General features: G+C 35.8%; 4 protein-coding genes across 4 annotated transcripts in view; 1 reads left to right on the top strand and 3 right to left on the bottom strand.

Annotated features, from left to right (window-relative positions):
* Nucleotides 1-58: 58 nt before the first annotated feature.
* NAEGRDRAFT_55628 (uncharacterized protein) lies at nucleotides 59-13,960 on the bottom strand (the record flags this gene model as incomplete). Its single annotated transcript, XM_002681244.1, has 3 exons — nucleotides 59-11,232; nucleotides 11,305-13,703; nucleotides 13,827-13,960. The coding sequence occupies 3 exons, from the start codon at nucleotides 13,958-13,960 to the stop codon at nucleotides 77-79; spliced, it is 13,689 nt and encodes a 4,562-aa protein (XP_002681290.1). The 3' UTR covers nucleotides 59-76.
* Nucleotides 13,961-14,519: 559 nt separating this feature from the next.
* On the top strand, nucleotides 14,520-18,768 carry NAEGRDRAFT_56967 (uncharacterized protein; the record flags this gene model as incomplete). The annotated part of the gene is made up of 1 exon (XM_002681394.1): nucleotides 14,520-18,768. Exon 1 carries the CDS (start codon nucleotides 15,004-15,006, stop codon nucleotides 18,766-18,768), a length of 3,765 nt encoding a protein of 1,254 aa, XP_002681440.1. The 5' UTR covers nucleotides 14,520-15,003.
* Nucleotides 18,769-18,935: 167 nt separating this feature from the next.
* NAEGRDRAFT_63181 (uncharacterized protein) lies at nucleotides 18,936-19,772 on the bottom strand (the record flags this gene model as incomplete). The annotated part of the gene is made up of 1 exon (XM_002681243.1): nucleotides 18,936-19,772. The coding sequence occupies one exon, from the start codon at nucleotides 19,770-19,772 to the stop codon at nucleotides 18,936-18,938; it is 837 nt and encodes a 278-aa protein (XP_002681289.1).
* Nucleotides 19,773-20,864: 1,092 nt separating this feature from the next.
* The window catches only part of NAEGRDRAFT_78356 (uncharacterized protein), a gene marked incomplete at its 5' end in the record, with an annotated part of 2,878 nt that continues 1,804 nt past the window's right edge, over nucleotides 20,865-21,938 (bottom strand). The window contains one exon of the mRNA XM_002681242.1: nucleotides 20,865-21,622. Within this exon, the coding sequence (XP_002681288.1) occupies nucleotides 21,569-21,622 (54 nt within the window). The 3' untranslated portion in view covers nucleotides 20,865-21,568. The remainder of the gene's footprint in view (nucleotides 21,623-21,938) is intronic.

The following is a 21,938-nucleotide window of genomic DNA, read 5'->3' as shown; positions in this document are numbered from 1 at the left end:
AAGTATTCAAAGTTTAGAACATAAAAACTCCTCAAAAATTAGAAAAACGTTTTTAATTAAATAATAAATTGTTTATTTACAATGTATCCACTTGATCCAAAATCATAGCAACACCACCCATAATCCATTTACTTGGATGATCACGAGTCTTTAACTTGCATGTGAAAATATAATCAGGACCTCTATCAGGTGTTCTGTAAACAGGACAATCGTAGAAGCTGTTTGGATCAGACTTTTCATTTTGAACAGCCTTAATGTGGATAATTGGCATTCTTGGATGCAAATCCTTCAATTTGGAGTCGATCAAGTGATTCTTCTTTGGATCCCAACCAGCACCTTCCAAGAACATACCAGTAACATAGGCACCTTCTCTGGCAGATTGTTCAATTTCATCTACAGCATACTTCTTTGTTACTTCAGCAACTAGAGTCATTTCATCTAGAGCCCAAGTCTTTTGTCTGGCAATAGTTTGCATAATGGCAGTCAAGAATGATTGAGGATTGAACAATCCAGAAATCCAAACAACCTTTGGTGTTTGCAAGTCTCCTGTCCAATTCAATAATTGTGCATATCTTTGCATCAAGTCATCAAACCATGAGTCCAATTTTCTTGGAGATGGATAAGCAAGAGATGACCAAGTTTCTGGAACCTTATTTTGATAGATACAATCTTGGAGAATGGTCATCTTTTCAGTAATTGTCAACAAACCATCCAAACCACTTTGCAATTCCTTGAGTGATCTATCTAATTCTACCAATAATCTATTCATGTATTCACATTCTTGATAGAATGAGTTTTGGTATGGAGTTCTTTCTTCATCAAGTCTATCAGCAATTTCTTCAAGGTTAAATGGTTCTGGTAAAGTGTCCAAAATTCTACGAATACCTGCTTGAACCTTATCTTGGTAGGACATACCATCACCAGCAGAAGTTGAACGAGGTTGCATTTCTGCAATCATGTTGAACATATTTTCACCTTGAGTGGTTCTGAAACCAATTTCAGCGTTAGGATGCAAACCAAAGGCAACTGGACTTTCAGGTGGCAAAACCTTTTCAACATATTCCAAATATCCCTTATAAGTCAAGTTGGTTGGAGGTGAAAGGAATTCTGGACACAACTCAAGTTGATCAACAACATCAGGTCTAATAAACTTCTCCAAATAGGTCTTACAGAGTTTTCTATCCCAGTCATCAGTAATGTGGCCACCATACATAATTTCACCAAAAACGTATCTCAAATCTTCCCATGGAACCTTTGGTCTATCTTCCAAGTAATTGTTCAAGACGTGAATACAGGTAATTAAATCACCAAGGTTAAATGGATAGTTTCTGTTCCAACCTTGAGGACCGAACTTCTTTCTTTCAACAATACAAGCATGGAAGAAACAGAGTGAGAACAAGATTCCCTTGAATTCTGTTTGTTTGGAACTTCCTTCCCAAATATTATCATCAAATTGCATAAGGGATCTGAACAAGTTGGCTCTCAAACCACTTGGAGGTTCGTTAGTTAGCTTAATAGATCTTTGCAAGATACCAATTGGAATTTGGTTAGAAGGTTCAGCTGAAAGGAATACTCTAAAGTCTGGATGTCCCAAATCTTCTTCTTCATCTGATTCTTCAGAATCTTCTTCAACCTCTGGAATTTCTGCTTTCTTATCTTCTTGTGGGGAGGTTGGATCAATAGAAATACCAACTTCAGGTTCTTCTCCCTTTTCACCTTCAACTTGTTCTTCCTCTTCTAATCTCCTGGAAGCAGCAGCAGAGGATGATCTCTTTAATCCTTCCTTTTCTCTTCTCTTCTTTTCTCTCATTTCTTGTCTACCATATTGTTCAGCATATTGATCCAATTTCTTTTCCAAAGCACCTAACCATTCAGGAGTCAAGTGAAGATTGTTCAACATGACCCAACCACCAGTTCTGAAAGCATGTTGAAGGGCATTTTCGGCAACAACTGTTTGACCTTCACCCAAAGAAACGTTCTTGAATTTACCTGCAGATTCTGTAAAACCAAACTTTTCACCAATTCTTTCAACAGCCTTTACAGGGTCAACACCAGGAGAAAGGATAAAGAATAATGGTGTAGTAGGACCTGCATCACCATATGAAACTTCAAGGTCAACAGGAATATCCTTAACGTATTTCTCACCAATTCTCTCCTTTACAAAGTTTGTTACAGCCATAGTTAATCTGTCAGGTCTGAGACATCTGATAATCAACAACTTTTGGAATGGTAACAAGTTCTTCCATTCTAATGGTAATGGTTTTTCTTCTGGCTTTTCAAATTCAGTCCATTCTTTCCATCTTCTCCAAGAACCAGCCATATCATCTGGTAAGAGTGAGAATGCTGGACTAGTACCTTCAATAGCAGTAAGTGCTTGTACATAGGCCCAACTCAATTCAGAACACCAACCAATAACAGTTTCCTTTCTTTCAACACCATCAACTCTAGGAGCTCTAAGTAAAAAGTCAATTTGGTTTGGTTCAATTTCTCCCTTCTTTCTCATAATTTCAATACACAACATCATTGAGAAGATGAGCTTGTGTCTTTCAAAGAGACCTCTAGAAACGTAACTGAACAATGTTTCTGTAATACTATCGACAATGTTTTCAACTCTCTTATCTACATTATCAGCTGGTTCAGCCTTTTCAAGAGCCTTGTTAAATACAACCATAAAGGCTTCAAGAGAATATTGATACATGTGGTCAATCTTTGACAATTGGTCAATAAGGAAATACAACATGGAACCTCTTGTAGAAACGGTTCTATAAACTGAACGACTTTCATCAATCATCTTGTTATTTTCAAGAATTTCTTTAAGACTGACGTTGATTTGTTGAGATTTCTTCTTGGTTGCTTCCAAGTTATCAATAAGTCTGTGATTTTCCAAATAATCACCCTTGGCATTTGACAATTCATTTCTAAGAGCATCTTCACACCCCTTAAGTTCAATCTTGAATTGTCTAAGTTGTCTCAAATATGAAAGTCTCAATTCTTCCAAGTCAGGTCTTTCCTTATTGACAACAGTACCAAGCAATTGATCATCCAAACCTTGTTCAGTGACCATAAAGTTCAACAAGGTTGTTTGAGCAACAATTTCAGGTCTATAGTGAGGATTTGGTAATTTGGTTTGAAGGTAAAGTCTGAATTTAGGATCAAAATCAACTTCACGATTACCAAGCTTGATAGATACAGAGTTACCCTTTCTTGTATAACTTTGTGCAAGCAATGGATCAAGAATTGGATCAATATTTTCTCCAATATTTTCGATCAAAACAGGATAACCATTCATAATAGCGTGGATAAGAGTTTCCAAATATCCCTTCTTTGTCAATTGAATGACTTGCAAGTTATTCTTACTTTCCATATTCTTAATCCATTTAACACCTTGCAATTGTGGATCAATCAACAATGGCCAACGTTTACAATTGGTAACAATGGAACCATTTTCAACTGAAACTCTATCTGATGGCAAACCTTCGTTGTTCCATTGGGCAACTTGAGCTTCTTCAGCAAGTACACCAAAGAGAGGATCAATACCTTCTGATGTTGGAATCTTTCTTTCTTTGAGATCGATAATCCACTTTTCTTCAATAAGCATATTTCTATACTTTTTGGTGAAAGGACCGACATATGAAAGGAAAGCAGCGGCCAACAATACATCACCAACGAGAGTCTTTTCTCTTTCTCTTAAATCCTTGATAGATTCAGCCCATCTGATCTTTTCATCAGACAAACCATTGACCAATCTGTGAGCAAGATTCAATTTGTCTTCAGTCTTCTTTCTTTGCTTTTCAATTCTAACCAATTCTTGAGCAGCATTATTGTGTTCAGTTTCAGCTTGCTCCTTTGCCTTTCTGAGTGTGTTCAATTTGTCACTAATCTTCTTCAAGTGAGATTCGTTCTTTTCCTTTTCTTCCATAGCTTGGGACAACTTTTGTCTCTTTGGTTCAATTTGTTTGTCCAAATCATAGAAAGCAACAACGTTAATAACCCAATCGCACAAACCAGCAGCAGCTGTTGACTTGCTTTCAATGAAGGATGGAACAAAGTTTGGATGTTGAAGATATTTGCTATTCTTCAAAGCATCAATATTTTCTTGTGGAATCTTTGGAATGGATTCAGCATTGTAAGAAACTAATTCAACCATGAATTGGTTTGGATTATTCATCATCTTCTTGGATTCAGCCCAAACAACATTCTTTGGTACACCTCTTTGTGCCTTCAAAATCATGACAGCAGACAAAACAACGTCGACAAATGCTGGAGGATTGGTAAATGACTTCAATTCTTGGAAATCTTTAACATTCAAAACTTCCAATGACTTCTTAGCCTTTTCAATAAGAGGTTCAGCTTGTTTCAATTCATCTGTACAGACCTTAGCAAGGGCATTAACTTCATCAACAACCTTGTTTTGTTTAACTTCTTCCTCTTCGACAATCTTTTGCTGACTGGCTAAGAAGGTATTTTCTTTTGTAACCTTAGCCAAGAGTTCTTCTGTTGCTCTCTTCTTTTCTTCGACAATGATAGCTTCTTGAGCAAGTACAGTTGATAATTCCTTGACCTTTTCTTCAGATTCATTAATCTTGGTCAAACCATTACTCAAACGTTCAATTGTTCCGTTCAATTCTTCTCTCTTCTTGGCCAACAATGTCTTGTATACTTCAATAAGTTCCAAGAAACTCTTTGGTGTGGTATAATTGTATCTTCTTTCAATGTGTTGATAGCTCTTACAAGCCATTGAGACAGATTCGTGAGCAAAGGCCATATGTTCTGAAATATTCTTAATCATTTCGTCATCACCCAAATTCATATCAGCATCAGTCAAGAATCTATAGGCAACAGAAATTAAAGCATCTCTTGGCCATTCGTGGAACCAATCGATAACAGAGCAGTTCATAATGGCTGGGAATTTTCTGCACCAAACACGCAATTGTTCACCAACAGGTGAGAAGCAAAGAACCAAGTGCAAATTCTTCTTGACCTTTTCCAAGAAGAAGTCCCAACAAACCTTCTTATCATTGTGATCCTTACCAGCATATTTAACTGCAGGTTGAACAGCTTGAATTGACTTTTCAACATCATCAGGAGTGAACAATTCTGGAATGAAACCAGAAGACAAAAAGTCGTTAATAAAGACCAATTGCTTTTGGTCAAAGATTTGAGAATCTGTAAGAATGAATGAAATCTTCATATCCTTTTCACCAGATTTCTTGTACAATTCCAAAAGATCCTTCTTAAAATCGATAATCTTGTAGGAAGGTGTGACAGTGATTTGAGAAATTTCATAATTATTAATGAATGATGCCAATTTAGCCAAACTTTGTTTACCACTACCACCTACACCAACCAGCAAGGCATTACCTCTTGGATTTGACAAAATACGACTAATTCTACAAACGTGCCAAATAGCTTGCTTAAACAATTCTAGATTCATAATTGATCTTGATGAATTGTATTCTTCGAGCTTCTTTTCTAAAACTAGCTTCAACTTGTTAAAATCATTGGCTTCACAATAGACACCAGTACCGTTATCACTTTCAACAACGAAAGAGCTGAACAACAAGCTTTGCCCATCTTGAATTTCACAATCGAGAACATCCTTACTAATCTTTGTAGCCATAGCAGAGAATTTGTTAACATCATCTTGTTCTGTCATTCTGTCAGAGAAAACTCTGAAAGCTTCGTGCATCCACAATCTAATCATGTGAACAGGATCACTGTAGTGTTCCTTAGTAGAACGGCACAAACCTTGGAAAATGTTTGAAATTTCTCTGAGATTGAATTGGTAGTGGAACTTGACAGCAGTTGGCAAGAAGAACTTGGCAACTTCCTTATGAAGTTTGATTGTAGCATCAACCAATTTAGTACTAATTGTTTGAACTCTTCTATCGAATGATTCAACGTGAGCAGAAATGATTTGAGAATAAATTGTCTTCAAATCAGCATCTGCAGGGAATGTACAAGCAAACATACCAAAATGTCTTTGTAATCTACCAGTAACTGTGAAAGAACCAGCCTTTGGATTCATAGCGGCAAGGTATTGAACATTGGTAACTTCCTTGACTCCCATATTATTTCTATCATACCAAAATCCATAGTCCATATGTTGACGGAGGAATTCAACAGCAGATTGAGTACCATATTTGTCAGGATTAGGCATGTTAAGATCGTCAATAAAGTAAATAAGCTTCTTTCTACCTGGTGGACCGTACATTTTACCAGCCTTCTTGGTAATAGATTGTTCAAGAATATTTTGGAATGATTCAGCATCAGTATTACTGTTAAAGTTAATTGTAGTGTAGAGAGTTTCTTCATCAAGACTTCTCAATTTACCCTTAACAATGGTTGTCTTACCAGTACCAGCAGTACCAACAAGTAATACAGGTCTTCTTCTGTCAGCCAACAAGTCCATCAAATAAGTTAAACGTGCTGTATCAGCTGTAGAGACGACAATTTCATTGAATGGCAATTCAAAGTCATGATTATATTCCTTAACTTTTGTAGCCCAAGGTTCAAGTCTAACAGTTTCACCTTCAGTAACAACAAAGTAATCAAATACAGTTGCATTTTCAGGGAATTTAACTTGAGGGAAGTCTTTCTTGAACATGGCATTGAATAAAACTCTTTCATCATCTTCCAAAGCACCACCAAATGCCCAAATACAAGCAAAAGCAAAGTAATATTCATAAATTTCATGAGAACAACCTGGTGGACAAGATTCTGGTGTAATCAAACCTTCTAACAAGTAGCACAATGTTTGAATCATGCTGATATCTTGTCTTGGAATAATGTGATTGTGTTTCTTCAACCAGAACAAAATGTGTGGTGCATAAGTATAGAACAAACGATCAAGATTTTGCTTTTCCTTTTCAACAGATCTTGTTTCAATCCAACTTTCCTTGAATGGATTCCAACCAATATCAGTTTCGTTCAAGAACAAGATACCGGCTCTTGATACAGTTGCAGGAGTAGCATTTCTCAAGTGATCAATTTCGAAAAGCATTCTCATACTTGGACTCAAAGGAATTCTTTCATTGTTTGCCAATGTCAAAACCTTATTGTCGTCCATGACTGTATTCATAGATTCAATCCATTCAGCATCGATATCACCATCCAAAACAATCCATTTTGGTAATGGTGTCTTGGTTTCGTACATTTCTCTCATAGTATTGGAGAGCAGACCATCCTTCCAATCCTTTGAAACTGGGTGAGTATAACCATAAAGTTCACCACTGGTAACAGATTTTGGATTAAGTACGTGTGCCCAAGTTCTACGACCTTGAATTTCAAAGGCCTTAGATAAAGTTTTCCAAACACATGATTTACCAGAACCTGCAGGACCTAAAACAAAGACAGAGTGTCTAACATCAAGCAATTCCTTAAATTGTACAACCTTTCCAATGAAAATATCATTTTCACCTGTTTGTAATCTTTTTTCTTCAGTTGCTTGTTTGACAGCCTTGACCAATTCTGGATCACTCTTTGCTTCAATTTCAATCTTTGGGAACAAATCTCTAATTAAACCTCTGAAGATTTCAATATCATCTCTTGAAAGTTTGGCCAAATTGGTATCTCTGAGAGCTCTCATGAGAATTCTGTCTTCAGAAACTTGAGGTTCAGCTCTCTTCAAACCACCAGCAATAACTAATACAGATTTAACGGCACGGAGACCCCAATCGTAGTGATCTTGTTTTGAGAGCAATTCCTTGTTCAATCTATACAAGGTAACGAATTTCTTAGCCAATTCCTTTGCATTGATAAAACCTTCAGAAGCCAACATGATTTCGCAAATATTCATAAAGTCAGGAACAATCATAGCACATGGTCTAAACAATGCTTTAAGATTTTCTGGCAATTCAGTACGACCCTTATAACCAGGATTCATGGTAATAAAGACACCACAAGTTGGAATGAGGGAAATAGTTTCTTGTTCAAACAAAAATTCCTTCTTTTGAGCCTTGATAGCATCAAGAATAGACTTGAATTGAGTAGCAACGACAGACAAGACACCAACTCTAATACGATTGAATTCGTCGAAACAACCCCATGTACCAGTCATTGACAAACCCTTGAAAATATTACCAAGAGAAGCTGGATTCATTTGTTCAGTACAGTTAAAGACGTAGACTTGAATACCAAGTGCTCTACCCAAATCTTTAGTTGTTTCTGTTTTACCAGTACCAGCAGGACCAGCTGGAGCACCACCCATAATCAATCTGAGTGATTGTGTCAATGTAATATAACATCTGTCAGTAAGTGGTGTAATAACCAAACAACCACAGTTACCAATATATTCATAACCATATTTAAATTCAGCATCAGCAATATTAATAGTACAACCCTTTGTATCATCCCAACTGTATCTGAGTTGTGATTGCCAGGTAAATACCTGAGAGCTTTCTGCCTTTTCTTCAATAAGTTTCAAAACAATATCTCTATTGTGGACATCGACAGTAATCAAGGTAATAATCTTCTTTCTGTCTCCTGGAGTTAATTCACCTTGAACAAGTGTTGTTAATTTAGCCAATTGATCTTTCAATTGATTGTAATAATCCTTCAAGGCATTCTTGTTACCTTCTTCTTGTCTTTCAAAGGCAGAATTAACTTCACTTGTGAACCAAACACGAGAAGCAACAATGACAATTTGAGCAGGGAATTGGAATACCCATTGATCTCTTTGTTGTTCAACGTAGGCGGCATGAGCATCACCTAAGGTATGAGTCAATGAACTAACAATAGTATTCAAAACTCCATTGAGCCAATCTTCAACAGGTCCTTTACATTCATACTTATCTGGGAAGGTAATGATTTCATCTTCCTTACTAATCATACCATTAGTAAGATCACTATTTTCATCAAAAGTTAAGGTTTCAACAGCTTCTACAATCTTTGACATGTGTTTCATGACAAGCTTTGGGAATGAACCCTTTGATAAAATATCAATAACGTCACCAGCTTTGATGAAATAGAATCTTGGGAAAGCTTTACACTTAGTTTCAAGATATTCAGACAAGGATTTTTGACACAATTCAAGCTTTTCTTCAATGTGTTGAAGGATTTCTAAAACGTCCTTACTTGTATCTAACTTGGTACGAATAGTTGGTTCAGTACAAGCTTCAACAATTTTTGGAACAGCTTTAGCAACTTCCATAAAGTTTCTCCATTCAGTATCGGCTTCAGCGAAACGAACAGCATCTTCGTGCAACTTTTCCTTGATATCCTTTGACATCATAAAGATTGGATAAAGGTTTTGCCACTTCTTTTGAACACCAACCCATTCAGTAATAATACTATCAATTGTGGAGAGAGCAATTTGCCACTTGGTCAATGATTCTATAAAGAATTCAACATATTTCATAGTGGACATATTTTGCAATTGAACTTGATTGTCTTGGAGAATTTCAACAATATCTTCTACTGCTCCCATAATTGAACACTTCAATTCACCATCATAGCCAAAGTCAAAATTGAGTGTAGACCATACACTTTCAACCTTTGTGAGGGCCTTTTCAATAATTAATTCCTTGCTGGCCTTATCAACAATAGTTTGAACTGTATCTACATAACTGTGCAAACCAAGATCTAGCAATTGATCCAAATTAAAGTTATCATCAGGATCAATAGCACCCTTCTTGTGAGTTTCTTCGAGCAATTCATCCCAATGTCTTCTTCTCATTGCAGGATTTCTCAAATCTTGAACAAGAGGAAGTGAGGTAAGCATGTTATTAACAGCATTGTTAAGTCCTGAATAACTGTCCCATGCTCTTGCCTTGGTATTAAAGTTTTGAATAGTCTTTTTAAGTTTCTTTGATTCTTCAACGAGTGCGTCAACATCTACCTTCTTGAAGGAAGTCTTCATCCAATCCTTGAACAATGACAAGATATGAGAAATGATATCCCACAAAGACTTGAGCAGCATAACTTCTTCACGACAAGTCTTGAGGGCATTATATTCGCTTACTGTAATTTCAAACAAGTCTTGCAATTCTCTCAACTTTGTTGCTTCCTTTTCCATATCCACCAAAAGTACTTGCCACTTATCAATTGATTTATAAGCATCTTGAGAACCCGACTTGTAGAAGAAAGCAGCCATATCTCTGAATTCTTCTTGGAATTTCAAAACCCTCTTACCAAATTGTAAACCTTGTTCCTTAACCTTTTGAGATTCCTTATCTTGCAAGTCACTAAGTTCTGTTCTTCTGACCAATGATCTCTTATAGAGGCCATCCCATTTAACTGGAGCTTGTTCTAGTGTATGAACAAGATTTGGAGCAAGTTCAATTCCGTATTGAGAAAGCAAAACTACAATTTCTTGAAGAGGTTGGAAGATACCATTTTCGCTCTCTGTTTCAGATTTAATATCTCTGATATATCTGATAACTTCTCTGAGAGTTGTAATATCACCATCAGTAACTTCTTTATCAATACCACTTTCAACAGTATTCATGAATTGATAAATATCGTTCAATCTTTCAGAAACGTTTTGTACCAAGAAGTTAGAGAAGAGCTTTTCCCAAGAGGTACAAATCTTGAGTAATTCTTGCTTGATTGGTTTAGCATCGACTCTCAACCAACCAGCATTATCACAAGCAGTAAGTTCTTTGATTTGTTCATGAATGTTGTGATACTTTTTGATTTGTTCATCAAACTTTGGCAATTCAACATGATGAGATTTACCATGAGAGCCATGAGGGAAGTTAACTTCTAAGAATTCATCAAAGAATTCCTTTTGGTCAGTCTCATAAATAGCCTTTTGAGCAATAAATTGCTCAGCAAATTTGTTACATTCGACTGTAACAGTCTTGATACTTTCATGAATTTGAGAAATGGTAGAAATGACATCAGTATTAGATTTAACTTCCTTAATGTAATCACCAGAAGATGAATCCAATCTAGGTATCGAAGCTGATACTGTTGTAAAATCATTAATCCATGAATCAACAACATGTACAAATGAATTTTCACCCTTTTCATCCAAGCTAGGAGTGAAAGTAGCAAAGTGCACTTCACTATTTGGTTTCTTTACAAGGTTAAGAGAAATTTCAAGGAATGGACTTTGTTCAGTCTTGAGTAAATATTCAACATTCATTTGATCCATGAGAGCTCTTACAGAAGCAATAACTGATTTACAAATACCATCTACAACAATATCGTTAATATGCTTGACAAAATTCTTCCATGGCTCAGCACTTTCATCAACTCCGATACAACCTAGTTCTTCTGGAAGTTGTTCTTCCGAAGATTTTTGTTTACCTCCTTTCAAAACTTCTAAACAGTCTGAAAGCTTAGCAACAATGAGTTCACCTGTCTTTTTAACCATCTTTTCATATGTAACCTTCATTTCCTTATTTCTTCCGTCGAGCTCCTTCATTGTCAAAGTTCTAGTTTCCTTTCTTTGGAACATTGGGTTCTTTTCCCATTTCATTAAAGCCTTTTCAATTTCTCCAGTATTCTTCTTGATAATTGATAAAGTTGTACTGGCCAATTTGACAGAATTCATGGCTTCAGATAAGAATGAATCAATTTCAACATCATTCTTCCAACTGAGACTATTCAAAGCTCTTTCAAGAATACCATCAATCTTTTGGATTTGTGTTTGGAATAAAGGTCTTTCAACTGGAGTAAGAGAACCTTGGACAATGTTATACATATTTACAATATATTCCAAACTACCAGTTTGAGTTCTATATTTTTCATTCTTGGAAAAGAGATCAATAGCTTCTTGTGGAATGGACCATGCTGGTTCTCCTTCATGGAGAGTATTAATCTTTTGGAGATAATTTACTTCTCTCAAAAGTTTAACAAGGGCAGGATCAAAATTTACAATAACCATTCCATCATCAGTTCTCTTCAATAACATTTCATTGAGTTTAGTTTCGGAAATTTCACCAACTGATTTGGCCCATTCAGCATACTTTTGTTGTTGGTATTGTTTAATCTTTCCAACAATGTTTGAATGGAGTTTTACAGTTTCCTTTCCTTCAGAGTTATCAAAGATGGTCTTACTCAAAGAAATTAATCTATTCATTGGTCCATTAATTCTTTCCAATAAAGATTCAGCCCATTGAATAGCTCCTGTTACTGGAGGCATGTTATGGAAAATAATTGGACTAGTCTTTGATTCTGTAAATGTTTGTTGAACTCTCTTCAATTCTTTTCTATAGGTTTGTAATAAATCACCTTGCTTTTTGACAATTTCTTGTTGAACAGCCTCACGATCAAGTAAACCTTCAAAACTTTCAATAACCTTTACACCAGCATGAATAGTACTACAATCTTCAAAACTCTTAGAAATGATAGAACCAATTTTCTTTTCAAATTCCTTAATTTGATTCTTAAAATGATAGAAATCTTCTTCAAACTTTTGTTCTTCAACTACCAATGCATCATATTGAATTTCCTTAAACTTGGCAATTTCTTCACTGAAATGTACATAAATATCCTTAACTTCTCTACTGAGTGAATCACCCTTAGTACCACCAATTTGGAGTGTTGCCAATTTACCGAATAATCTACCTTGATTAAAAATATTAAGAATATCTCTACATCTTTCCAAAAAGTGATCAAGTCTGTGGAAGAGAGAAGCAGGAGGAACTCTCCATTGATTTGTTGGACACTCTTGTTCTACCTTTAACTTGTAAGCAAAGTAATACTTTTTAACCAAACCACAGGTTGAGAGAGTATTTTCAAATTTTTCAACAGCATCTGGGAATTCCATATTGAAAATTTCTCTACCACCAATATATTCTCTAGAGTGATCAATAAGATCATTACACAATTCTCTTACAAGAACAACAAGACGTTCGCTCTTGTTATAGGTTGTAGATGTTTTCCAAATCATGAAAATTAAATGGAAAATACTTCTAAAGACATTTGGTAATTCTGAATATTCTGCATGATTGTCACTCTTTAAATTTACACTTTCGAAATATTTACGGAGAGGTTTTAAAAATCTGTGATTTTCAAAGGCTTCATGTTTTCTAATTTCAACTTCTTCGACCATCTTTAAAAAGGATGGAATATATGTACTTTGATTTTCCTTCAAAATTTCAATTACTTTAGTAACCTTTTCACCAGCTAATTGTTTGGCTACAGATTCCAAGTCAAGATATTTTGAATTCCAAAAATTCATTTCATCTAGAGGACCAGGATTATAATTTGGTACAAATAATGATTCTGGATCCTTGTTTAAAACTTCCTTGATTTGATTTGCCCAATTTACTACTGCTGTTTCGAGTGTGTGGATCATATCCTTATCTTGATCCGAATTTTCGGATGAAGTTTCTTGAATAACATCATCTGGTGGAATTGGCAATAGTGTCTTTCCTTCAACTTGTCCTGATGTAACATAGGTAGAAGCTATGAATTTTTGGAAATAGGTAACAACATCACGGGAGACTTTATCTTCATCCTCTTGGTCGGATGCTGATGTTTGTTCTACACTATTTTTTAAAATTGGTAAGAACAATTTGTTGGAAATAAGTGAAAGTGTTTCTAGAGGTGATTCCAACACTTCAAAATGAATAAGTGCAGTTCCAATATTTTCAGGTGTAATACTAACTTTAGTCTTTTTAAAGAAGCAGATGACTTTCTTTGAATATTGAGAAGGCATTGAGATTGAAATCTGGAATGATCCAGTACTATTGATGAAAATGAAAATTTGCTTTGCTTCAGCATTCTCAAAGAAGGTACTTGTTATTTTTCTATTGTTGTTGTATATTCAAGAATGATATCATCACAATAATAAATAGAAGAAGAACGGAGATTTGATTCAATTTACAGCATTAATAATTAGCTCAACAGTTCTTGAACTGAATTCTACATACCTATAATCCTCAGTTTCTAACAATTTTTTAGTATCCTTCTCAGAGACTCTGAATGTATTCCTCACAGCCCTTTCAATCCAAGCTTGCCTCTCATCAAGAATTTTGCTATCGTCAACTTCTTGTTTTGGGGGCATTTTTTTAGTTGTATTTTCTGTAGTTTTGCACGAACTACATTTACTTCCATACAACTGATTTTTGGCGCCAAATTCAAGCGGTTATCATCTGCTCGCCTTCCTCACCAAATATTGAGTTGATCAAACGAATTTTGATATTCATTGAGATGAAGAGAAGTTTCAATTCTAGAATAAATCATGCTTGTCTTCCATATGCAACTAATATCATTTCAAATTCTCTTAAATTTAGACTTGATTCAAACCTTAGTCCTAGGGCCCAAAATAGCAGCAAATGAAAAAAACAATGATACAACACGATTAGTATTGTAAATGCAAGTTCTCCTTTGAAAATCAACACCAAAGCCTTGCTAGGGTAAAGAGAAGTGCTTTCCTGAACACTGAATTGTATGCCTTTAATCATATTAATTTTTTTGACAAGTTTCCTAAAGTGAAAACCTCTTTCTTGATACGAGGTAAAAACAGGTGAATGAATAACCTAACAACACTCAGCTCCACTTCTTACCATCACAACCTATTGTGTTTAGCTTTCAATAAAACTAAAGAAAAAAAACAAAATACAAATCCAAGTCGAATCATCTATTTGAAGTCTGATTCCTCTTTTGTTCTGAGATTTTCAAGAGTCAATACGAACATTTTGAGAAGTATTAATTCTCTCTTTCATCTCTCTTGAAGAACAACAACATTGAATTATTACAACAACTCGAGAGAAACTTACCGAAACGAATTATAACAACCAGCCGAGCTGAGAGAAACTCTATCTGCTTTGATACGTAACAAGCAAGAACGAGGAGTGATCTTGAAACTCTCATATCACCTAGACGAAACAATTCAACAACAATTGGTTGACACTGCACGATTTTAAAAACCACAACAACATCAATGCTGATTTCCTTCTCATCACCTCTTTAATATTTACCTGAATCCAAATATTAATCATCATCACTTTTATTATTATATTTCAAATAATAATAATTAATAATTAATCAAATTGTACAACAATAATCATTTAATATAACACAATCATTCAGACCAAAATTTACACAATGAAAGCCCTATTGAGAAATCTCCTTCCAGGCAGTGCTCACAATAGAGCTGTCGATGATATGATTGATGCAAACTCAAACAACAACAACAACAATAATAAGGATGATGATTCAAAGAAGAAGAAGAAATCATCACATAGAACCAAATCCCTCTTCTCATCTTCATCCTCGCAGTTGCCATCCTCTTCGGCTACCACTAATTATCATCAAAGAGTTGCCTCCCAACAACAACATCACTCCAACACAACAGGTTGTCTCGCTAGGCCTGATGACAGTGGTTTGGAGGATGATTCAGATGGTGGAGAAGAATTTGATCATCATCATGATGCTGAGGCAAATTATCTATCAGGTGCCTCTGCTTCCAATGTACAATATCCACAGAGTTTGAATGCCCTCTCGAGTAGCTACGGCCATACCAATGGTGGTCATCAATACTTTAATACGAACCTTTCGAAACAGTCGAGTAATTCGAGTGTGTTGTCCTCCTCTTCGAATGGTGGCACTGATTCGTCATTGGTTGTACAGACAAGGAGTAGTCCCAATGTGATGCAACACTCTCCACGTGGTAATACTTCCTCATCGTCTTCTGATGTTAGTAATCATCATCATTATATGAACAATAATGGTCAATCATCACCATCTCCTTCTTCCTCAACACCAGGAGGTACTACGGCTGGTAATATAACACCAAAGAGACGTTCTTCCTTATCGAATGCCCTACGAAGGCTCTCACTGAAGAAGAGTTCATCAGCCAATAATGCTACTACTTACCAACAACAACATTCAGACACAATGTCTGCCGGTGTAATTGGCTTACCAATTAATTTTGCTGATTTAATGATGAGTCAATCTTCATCCACCTCTTCCATTCCAATCCATAATCATAATAATAACAATAATTATGGAGGTTCCTTCTCCTCGAGTAATAGCATTCTCTCCTCCACAGCAAGTACCACCACACAAAACAATAATAATTCCAATTATCTGGGCTATAATAACAATCAAAATCCAGACCAACTCTTGTACACTCCAAACTCTCCTCCAACCAGTCCAATGAGCCCTCTCTCCTTCGCCTCTGCTCAACCTCATCATCATCATGCCCAACATCAATCCTTACAACCCCACTTACTTTCCTCCTTTACAGCAACTCCCATTTTGGCGGGAACAGAACAAGTCTCATCATCTTCTTCATCCACTACTAGCAATAACAACAACAACAATAACAGTAAAAGAAAAAGTCTAAATGTTATTACAGTGGGACTCTCTAATAGCCACACTCAATCCTCAGCAACAACACCATCTGCGAGTCAACAACAGCAACATTATTCCAGCAATTATTCTTCAACAACAACATATTCAGCAACAACAACAACAAATAATTCATATATTGGTACAGGTAGTAGTGGAAGCAATCATTGCTCCCCAAGTTTCTTTGAGCCTCACTCACCCTCCATGATGCTTATGATGGCCTCACAAAGTCCATTATTGAATAATTCAACATCGTCGTCATCATCATTGGGTAATCATAATCAGCAACAATACTATTCTGTAGGGTCTAATATTAATTCTCAACAGTCGTCATCATCAATAATGGGTCAAAGTGGCACACAAAGAGCAACAGGAACACAACAATTATTGGATGTTTTTGTCAATAGAAGAAAGTGGAAGGAAATATTATGTGTTAATACCACAACTGCTATTACCAGTTCAACACTTGCAAATAATAGTAATAATATTAATACCAGTAGTTCTAATAATTCACAAAGTAGTAATACGAATGAAAACAAATTACTATCAACACCAACTTCATCAATGAAAGGTGCGGATAGTGCAAGAGCTGCATCTCCTCTCTCTCCTGAATCGATGAGTATCATTTCTACATCAACCAGTACAGAAGAGGAAGAAACTGAACAATCCTATTCAACTGTATCTAATTATTCACCACAATTCCAACCACAAGCATCATTACAACAACAATTACCACAACATGTTGGCATTGAATATGGAGATGAATTCAAGCTTCCAAACTCACCCAATGAAAATATCTTTAGGACCGTTGTTTTAGGAGGTTTCCTCTCGTATAAGGACGTTTTGAGATGTGACCTTGTATGTAGGGCATGGCATTTGAGAATTTCACACTCTAAAGAGAATTTCATCTACTTCCTTCCTCAACTCTTATCTTCCATCTCGGTGTGGGAAGAAAAGGATGAGTTGCAAATTATGCTTGCCACCCAAATTGCCAGAAATTTATCACATTTGGAAATGTCCAAACGAATGCTGATGGTTCTATTCGGCCTCTACAGAAGATCCTTACATAAGGAAAAGATTTTCAATCGTGCAGTTTTTAAGGAGGTTCTTCGATCAGAGGTTCCTGACTTGTTGGGACTCACGGATAAGGCAAACATGTTCTACAAGCTCACCTCTCCAACTTGGTTCTCTCCCTATGAACACTTCCAGTGCCCTATCTATTTGTATCTTGCCAAGAGAAGCTTGAGATTTGTGGAAAAGGTTGATGGTGAATTCCAACAACGTGTTCAAGTCTTGCTGAAAATCAAATATAATCACGAGGAAACTATTTCACCTTCACAAGCCTTTTTATCTTTAAGTGGACCACCAGGTAGTGGTGTGAATAGTGCATGTGCCTCTCCAACCCTCTCTCCAAATGTTAATCCAACTAGAAAACTCTCCCTCGTGGCAAATAGCCCACTTCTTCGATCTGTAGATACTCGTACATTGAATGATTATTCTCCCGATAGGACTGAATCTTCAACAACACAATCGAGCACTCTCAATCCTCCAAACTCTCCACTTTTGAATTTCAGCACCACATCCACCTCTCCCTCCACCAAACAGTTGGCACAACATCAAAGTACTCTTGTTGATATGATTAATGAAATCAAGACATGTTGGTTCTTTGCTTATGGAACCATCGATAAGGATCAATCAGATATGCAAGACAGAGCCTATCCAACACCATCACCCAACTCTCAACATAACCATCATCAAACTATTGTCACAACAGGTCATCACCATCATCATGAAAAACCAATATTGGTTCACGAAAAGATTGTCAAATACTTTTCTCAATTCAGTTTGGCCCGAATGAAGAATGAGGTAGTTTTTCCAGAAGATGAGGATTGTCCTTCTCCTATACCTTTTTCTGCTAGTAAGGCTACCGATAAAACGAATAGAATTACCTCCAATATTGAGCACTGCTACCATGAAATGACCCAATTCCGAAATGATCCACACGGTGAATATCCTAGTATCAAATTGGCTGATCCTGAACTTTGTGAACAATTTAATGGTACAATCTCTAAATGGATTTGTGAGTTGCAAAAATTGGGACTCTATCAAATTGAGTTTGTCTTGCAGTATGTGCTAAAGCTGCTCTTTTTTATTTGTACAGGCCCAATGTATGATCGTTCAGAGTTGTACTTTGGGGTTACTTCTCTTCATGAAATGATGGAAAATGATCAATTGGATACCATATGCACAGATCCAGAAGCATCAAGAGAAAGGCTTCAACAATGGATCTTGGATTATAGAAGCAAACATGTTGACAGTCACATTTATCACTACTACCTAAAAATCAAATATGAATGTAGTGGATTTACTGGTGGGTGTGATGAAGAAAGTTATTTATTGACCCTTAGAGTTTCACCTGATTTTTCCAATTTTGAATTTGTTTCCTACTTGTTTGAGAGTAGATATTGTAAAGGAATGGCTATCAGTAGCCTGCCACTTTTTATTAAGAAGATGTAAAATTTAATGTACAAAATATTATCAATGTAAAATAAACAAGTTTATTCATGACCAATTCCTTTTACAGAAATCATAACATTTGAATATTTTCTTATTTTCATTGATGATTCATGTTTGATTGGACCTATCAGAAACCAAATGACTCAGCTCAAGTCTTCATGTTATGTTCAATTTTTGGTCTTGTTGTTCAAAGCATTCCTCAGAGTGTCAACAATTGATAACTCTTTACTGGCTTTGATTGACTCAAGGAAAACGAGAAAGATTAGAGTGAGAGAAGAGCCAAATCGCCACAAATGCAACAAGTCCCCTGTACTCAATTGATAGTCATGTACAGCCTGTGCAAAATCAAAAACAATGTAAAATACAAATTGTAAAAGCATAAATGAGGTAATGGCGGAAATCCATACTGAATGAATGGTCACCAATGTTTGATTTCGGCGATAAATTGCAAATATACCCAACAGTGTTGCTAAAACAGCCTGAATGGCTATAAAAGAGGAATAGTGAGGATCAAATAACTCCCCAACCATGGTGAGAATAAATAGAAGGGAAACAAGAGTTTGGTGGGAGCAAATTCTCTCTGGATGTTTGAAAAATCTTGTCAGTATGGATGGTGGATTGGAAGAATGATTTTCAGGTATTTCAATTACGCAATTTTGTACATTATCTACAAATAATATCTTTTTTTCGTCTAGACAAACATTTTTGTTAAGGAATGGCGTCTTTCTCAGTTTGATTTTTGAGGAATCATAATATATAGGTGAGAAGAGATTTTCTTCCAAATCATCACTCCAATAATCGTTTTCATTATAATCGTTTTGATAGAGTCCACACAAAGGAGTTAAATCTTGATCTTCCATAGTATGACTATTTGTACTACTGCAAGATGAGCTATAACTGTTAGTTCGTGAGTGATTGCATGAATTGGCTTGTCTTTTCAAAGCCCTTTTTTGATTATTTACAAAATTAGATTCATTCGATTCAAAACATGTAGTCGTAGTCATATTGATTGTTGTTGTAATCTCAATACAACAAGTGCATTGCTCCGATTCGTTACAACACATACAATCAAACGAAGTATTAATATATGAAGTTGTTGTAATCTCCATTTCTAGTTCCGAGTTCTTAAATATTTACCAATAGATAATATATTTACACTAAAAAGTAATAGTACTATTAGAGGGGTTGTCGTGCTAACCGAATATCACTAACTATTATCACACAATTACAAATACTATCTATATCCAACCAGTTGAAATTTAGATTCGGAGCGAATATTTACAAAAAATCCAATGAACTGATGTTGTATTACTACTATTCTACTAATTAACCACCACACTCAAAAAATAGCACCAATAACAACAATATGATGAACAAGTAATATCAAACAATATATCACCACTTGTGTCGCAAACCGAAAAAATCTTCTTCAAACTCTACTTGATGAACCTGAATAGAACTTGCAAGCGCACCACTTTAAAAAACGCAACAAAAGCTTTTTCTCTAATGCGCTATTAGCGGGAGATTTTGATTGTTTTTTTTTAAAGAAGATCTTGCTATGCTTCTCACTGTAATGGGTGTTGCACTAACGAAGAGAGAGGAGTTGAAGAAGAAAAAATAATGAAACTCTTGAATGGCAAGTGGTGTTTGAATAAGGAGAGCAGAGAGAGTAATAGAATAGTGTGAGGAAGACGACACTGGGTAGGAGGCGCGAAGCTATTCTTCTATTTGTTGTCTTGTTATGGTGTTGGAATTAATCGGGCCTTCAAAGTGCTATTTGGAATCACATGATGATGATGGTGATTATTAAACAATTATGAAATTAATACTAAGAAGATAATGAAGATAATGAAGAAGCTAATTGAAAAACTATGAAAATGATTGAGATGAAGCGGTATAAATTGCAGGAATAATGAGGATTAATAGTGAATATCCCATTTAGAAAGAGAAAATTCGTCAAAAGGAAATTCAAATAGATAGACCGAGGGAGGTGATGGAAAAAATGTTACACCACGGTAATTTCGCGCCCAGCAGTTGCCGCTGAATCTTTAGGAAAATAACCGTTAAATTTAAAAACATATTTTTAACAAAAAAATGGCCTCCAACAAGCCCCTTCGTATTAGCAACAAGGTTTTCGAGTTAATGGTGGCCAAAGGTGCAGATGTTAACAACCTGAGCACCACTGTTAACAATTCACTAGAGATATTCTACTCTAATCCTAACATTGCCCGAGCATCTAACCAATCTCCTTTGGAAACAATATTCAACACATCATCATCAGAACTAGAGAAATTGGCAAATCGCAATACACAACACCTCTCCACCAGCACCTCCATTCTCGACCTATGTGATGAACCAGTGCAGATATATGTTACTCTCTTCAACATGCTTTCTCGTATATGCTTTGGCCGAAAATACTCCTCCAAACTTTCAACTCTCAAGAAAGAAAACCTCCAACTCTACCAAAGAAAGACTCGCATGATCTCTGTTGCCATGAATCTTTTGGCCAATGCTATGAATGAAAGGGCTACCCTATTCTCCTCAGTAATTGGTGTGTTTTTGATATCTACAGGCGTCAGTGCAAGAGATGTGGATTTACTTTGCAAGTTGGGGTTGAGTTCTTCTTACAAAACCGTTGACTCACACTTGGTAAAGTATATGGCTAATCGAATAAACATATTCGATTCTTCCCTGAAAAACAACAACCAATTAGTCTTTTATTACAACGACAATTTGGAATTTTCTGAAGGGCCAAAATACAGCATCAGTGCCAAACAACAAACAGTGTTGCACACAATTACTAACCTGGCAAGAGGTATAAATCTTCCAGAAAACCTCCAAAGCATCGACATTTCTATCCTAAACAAAGAATTATCAGTGTATAAATGTAATCTTAGCAAAGAGATTACTCGTAGTGAGAAGTTGAAAATTAGAATTTTAAAAACCTATTTACCTGAGGCTATCAATTATTTACGGGATGATAGTGAGATGGAACAAGAGAAGATCAGAAGCAATTATATACAATTTGAATGTTATCCTTCATTCATTGGAAATGGTGCAACAAATTTGGATAAAACATTGTTCTTTGAAGAAATAACTAAACGTCAATCTCAATGTGTAGTCAATGGAGACGAAATATTTACGGCTTTCATCAACAGAGCCCATTCCAG

The sequence above is a fragment of the Naegleria gruberi genome (genome assembly GCF_000004985.1).
Source record: "Naegleria gruberi genomic scaffold NAEGRscaffold_6, whole genome shotgun sequence".
NCBI classification, from domain to species: Eukaryota; Heterolobosea; class Eutetramitea; order Acrasida; family Naegleriidae; genus Naegleria; species Naegleria gruberi.
This window is presented reverse-complemented; position numbering and strand designations above follow the sequence as displayed.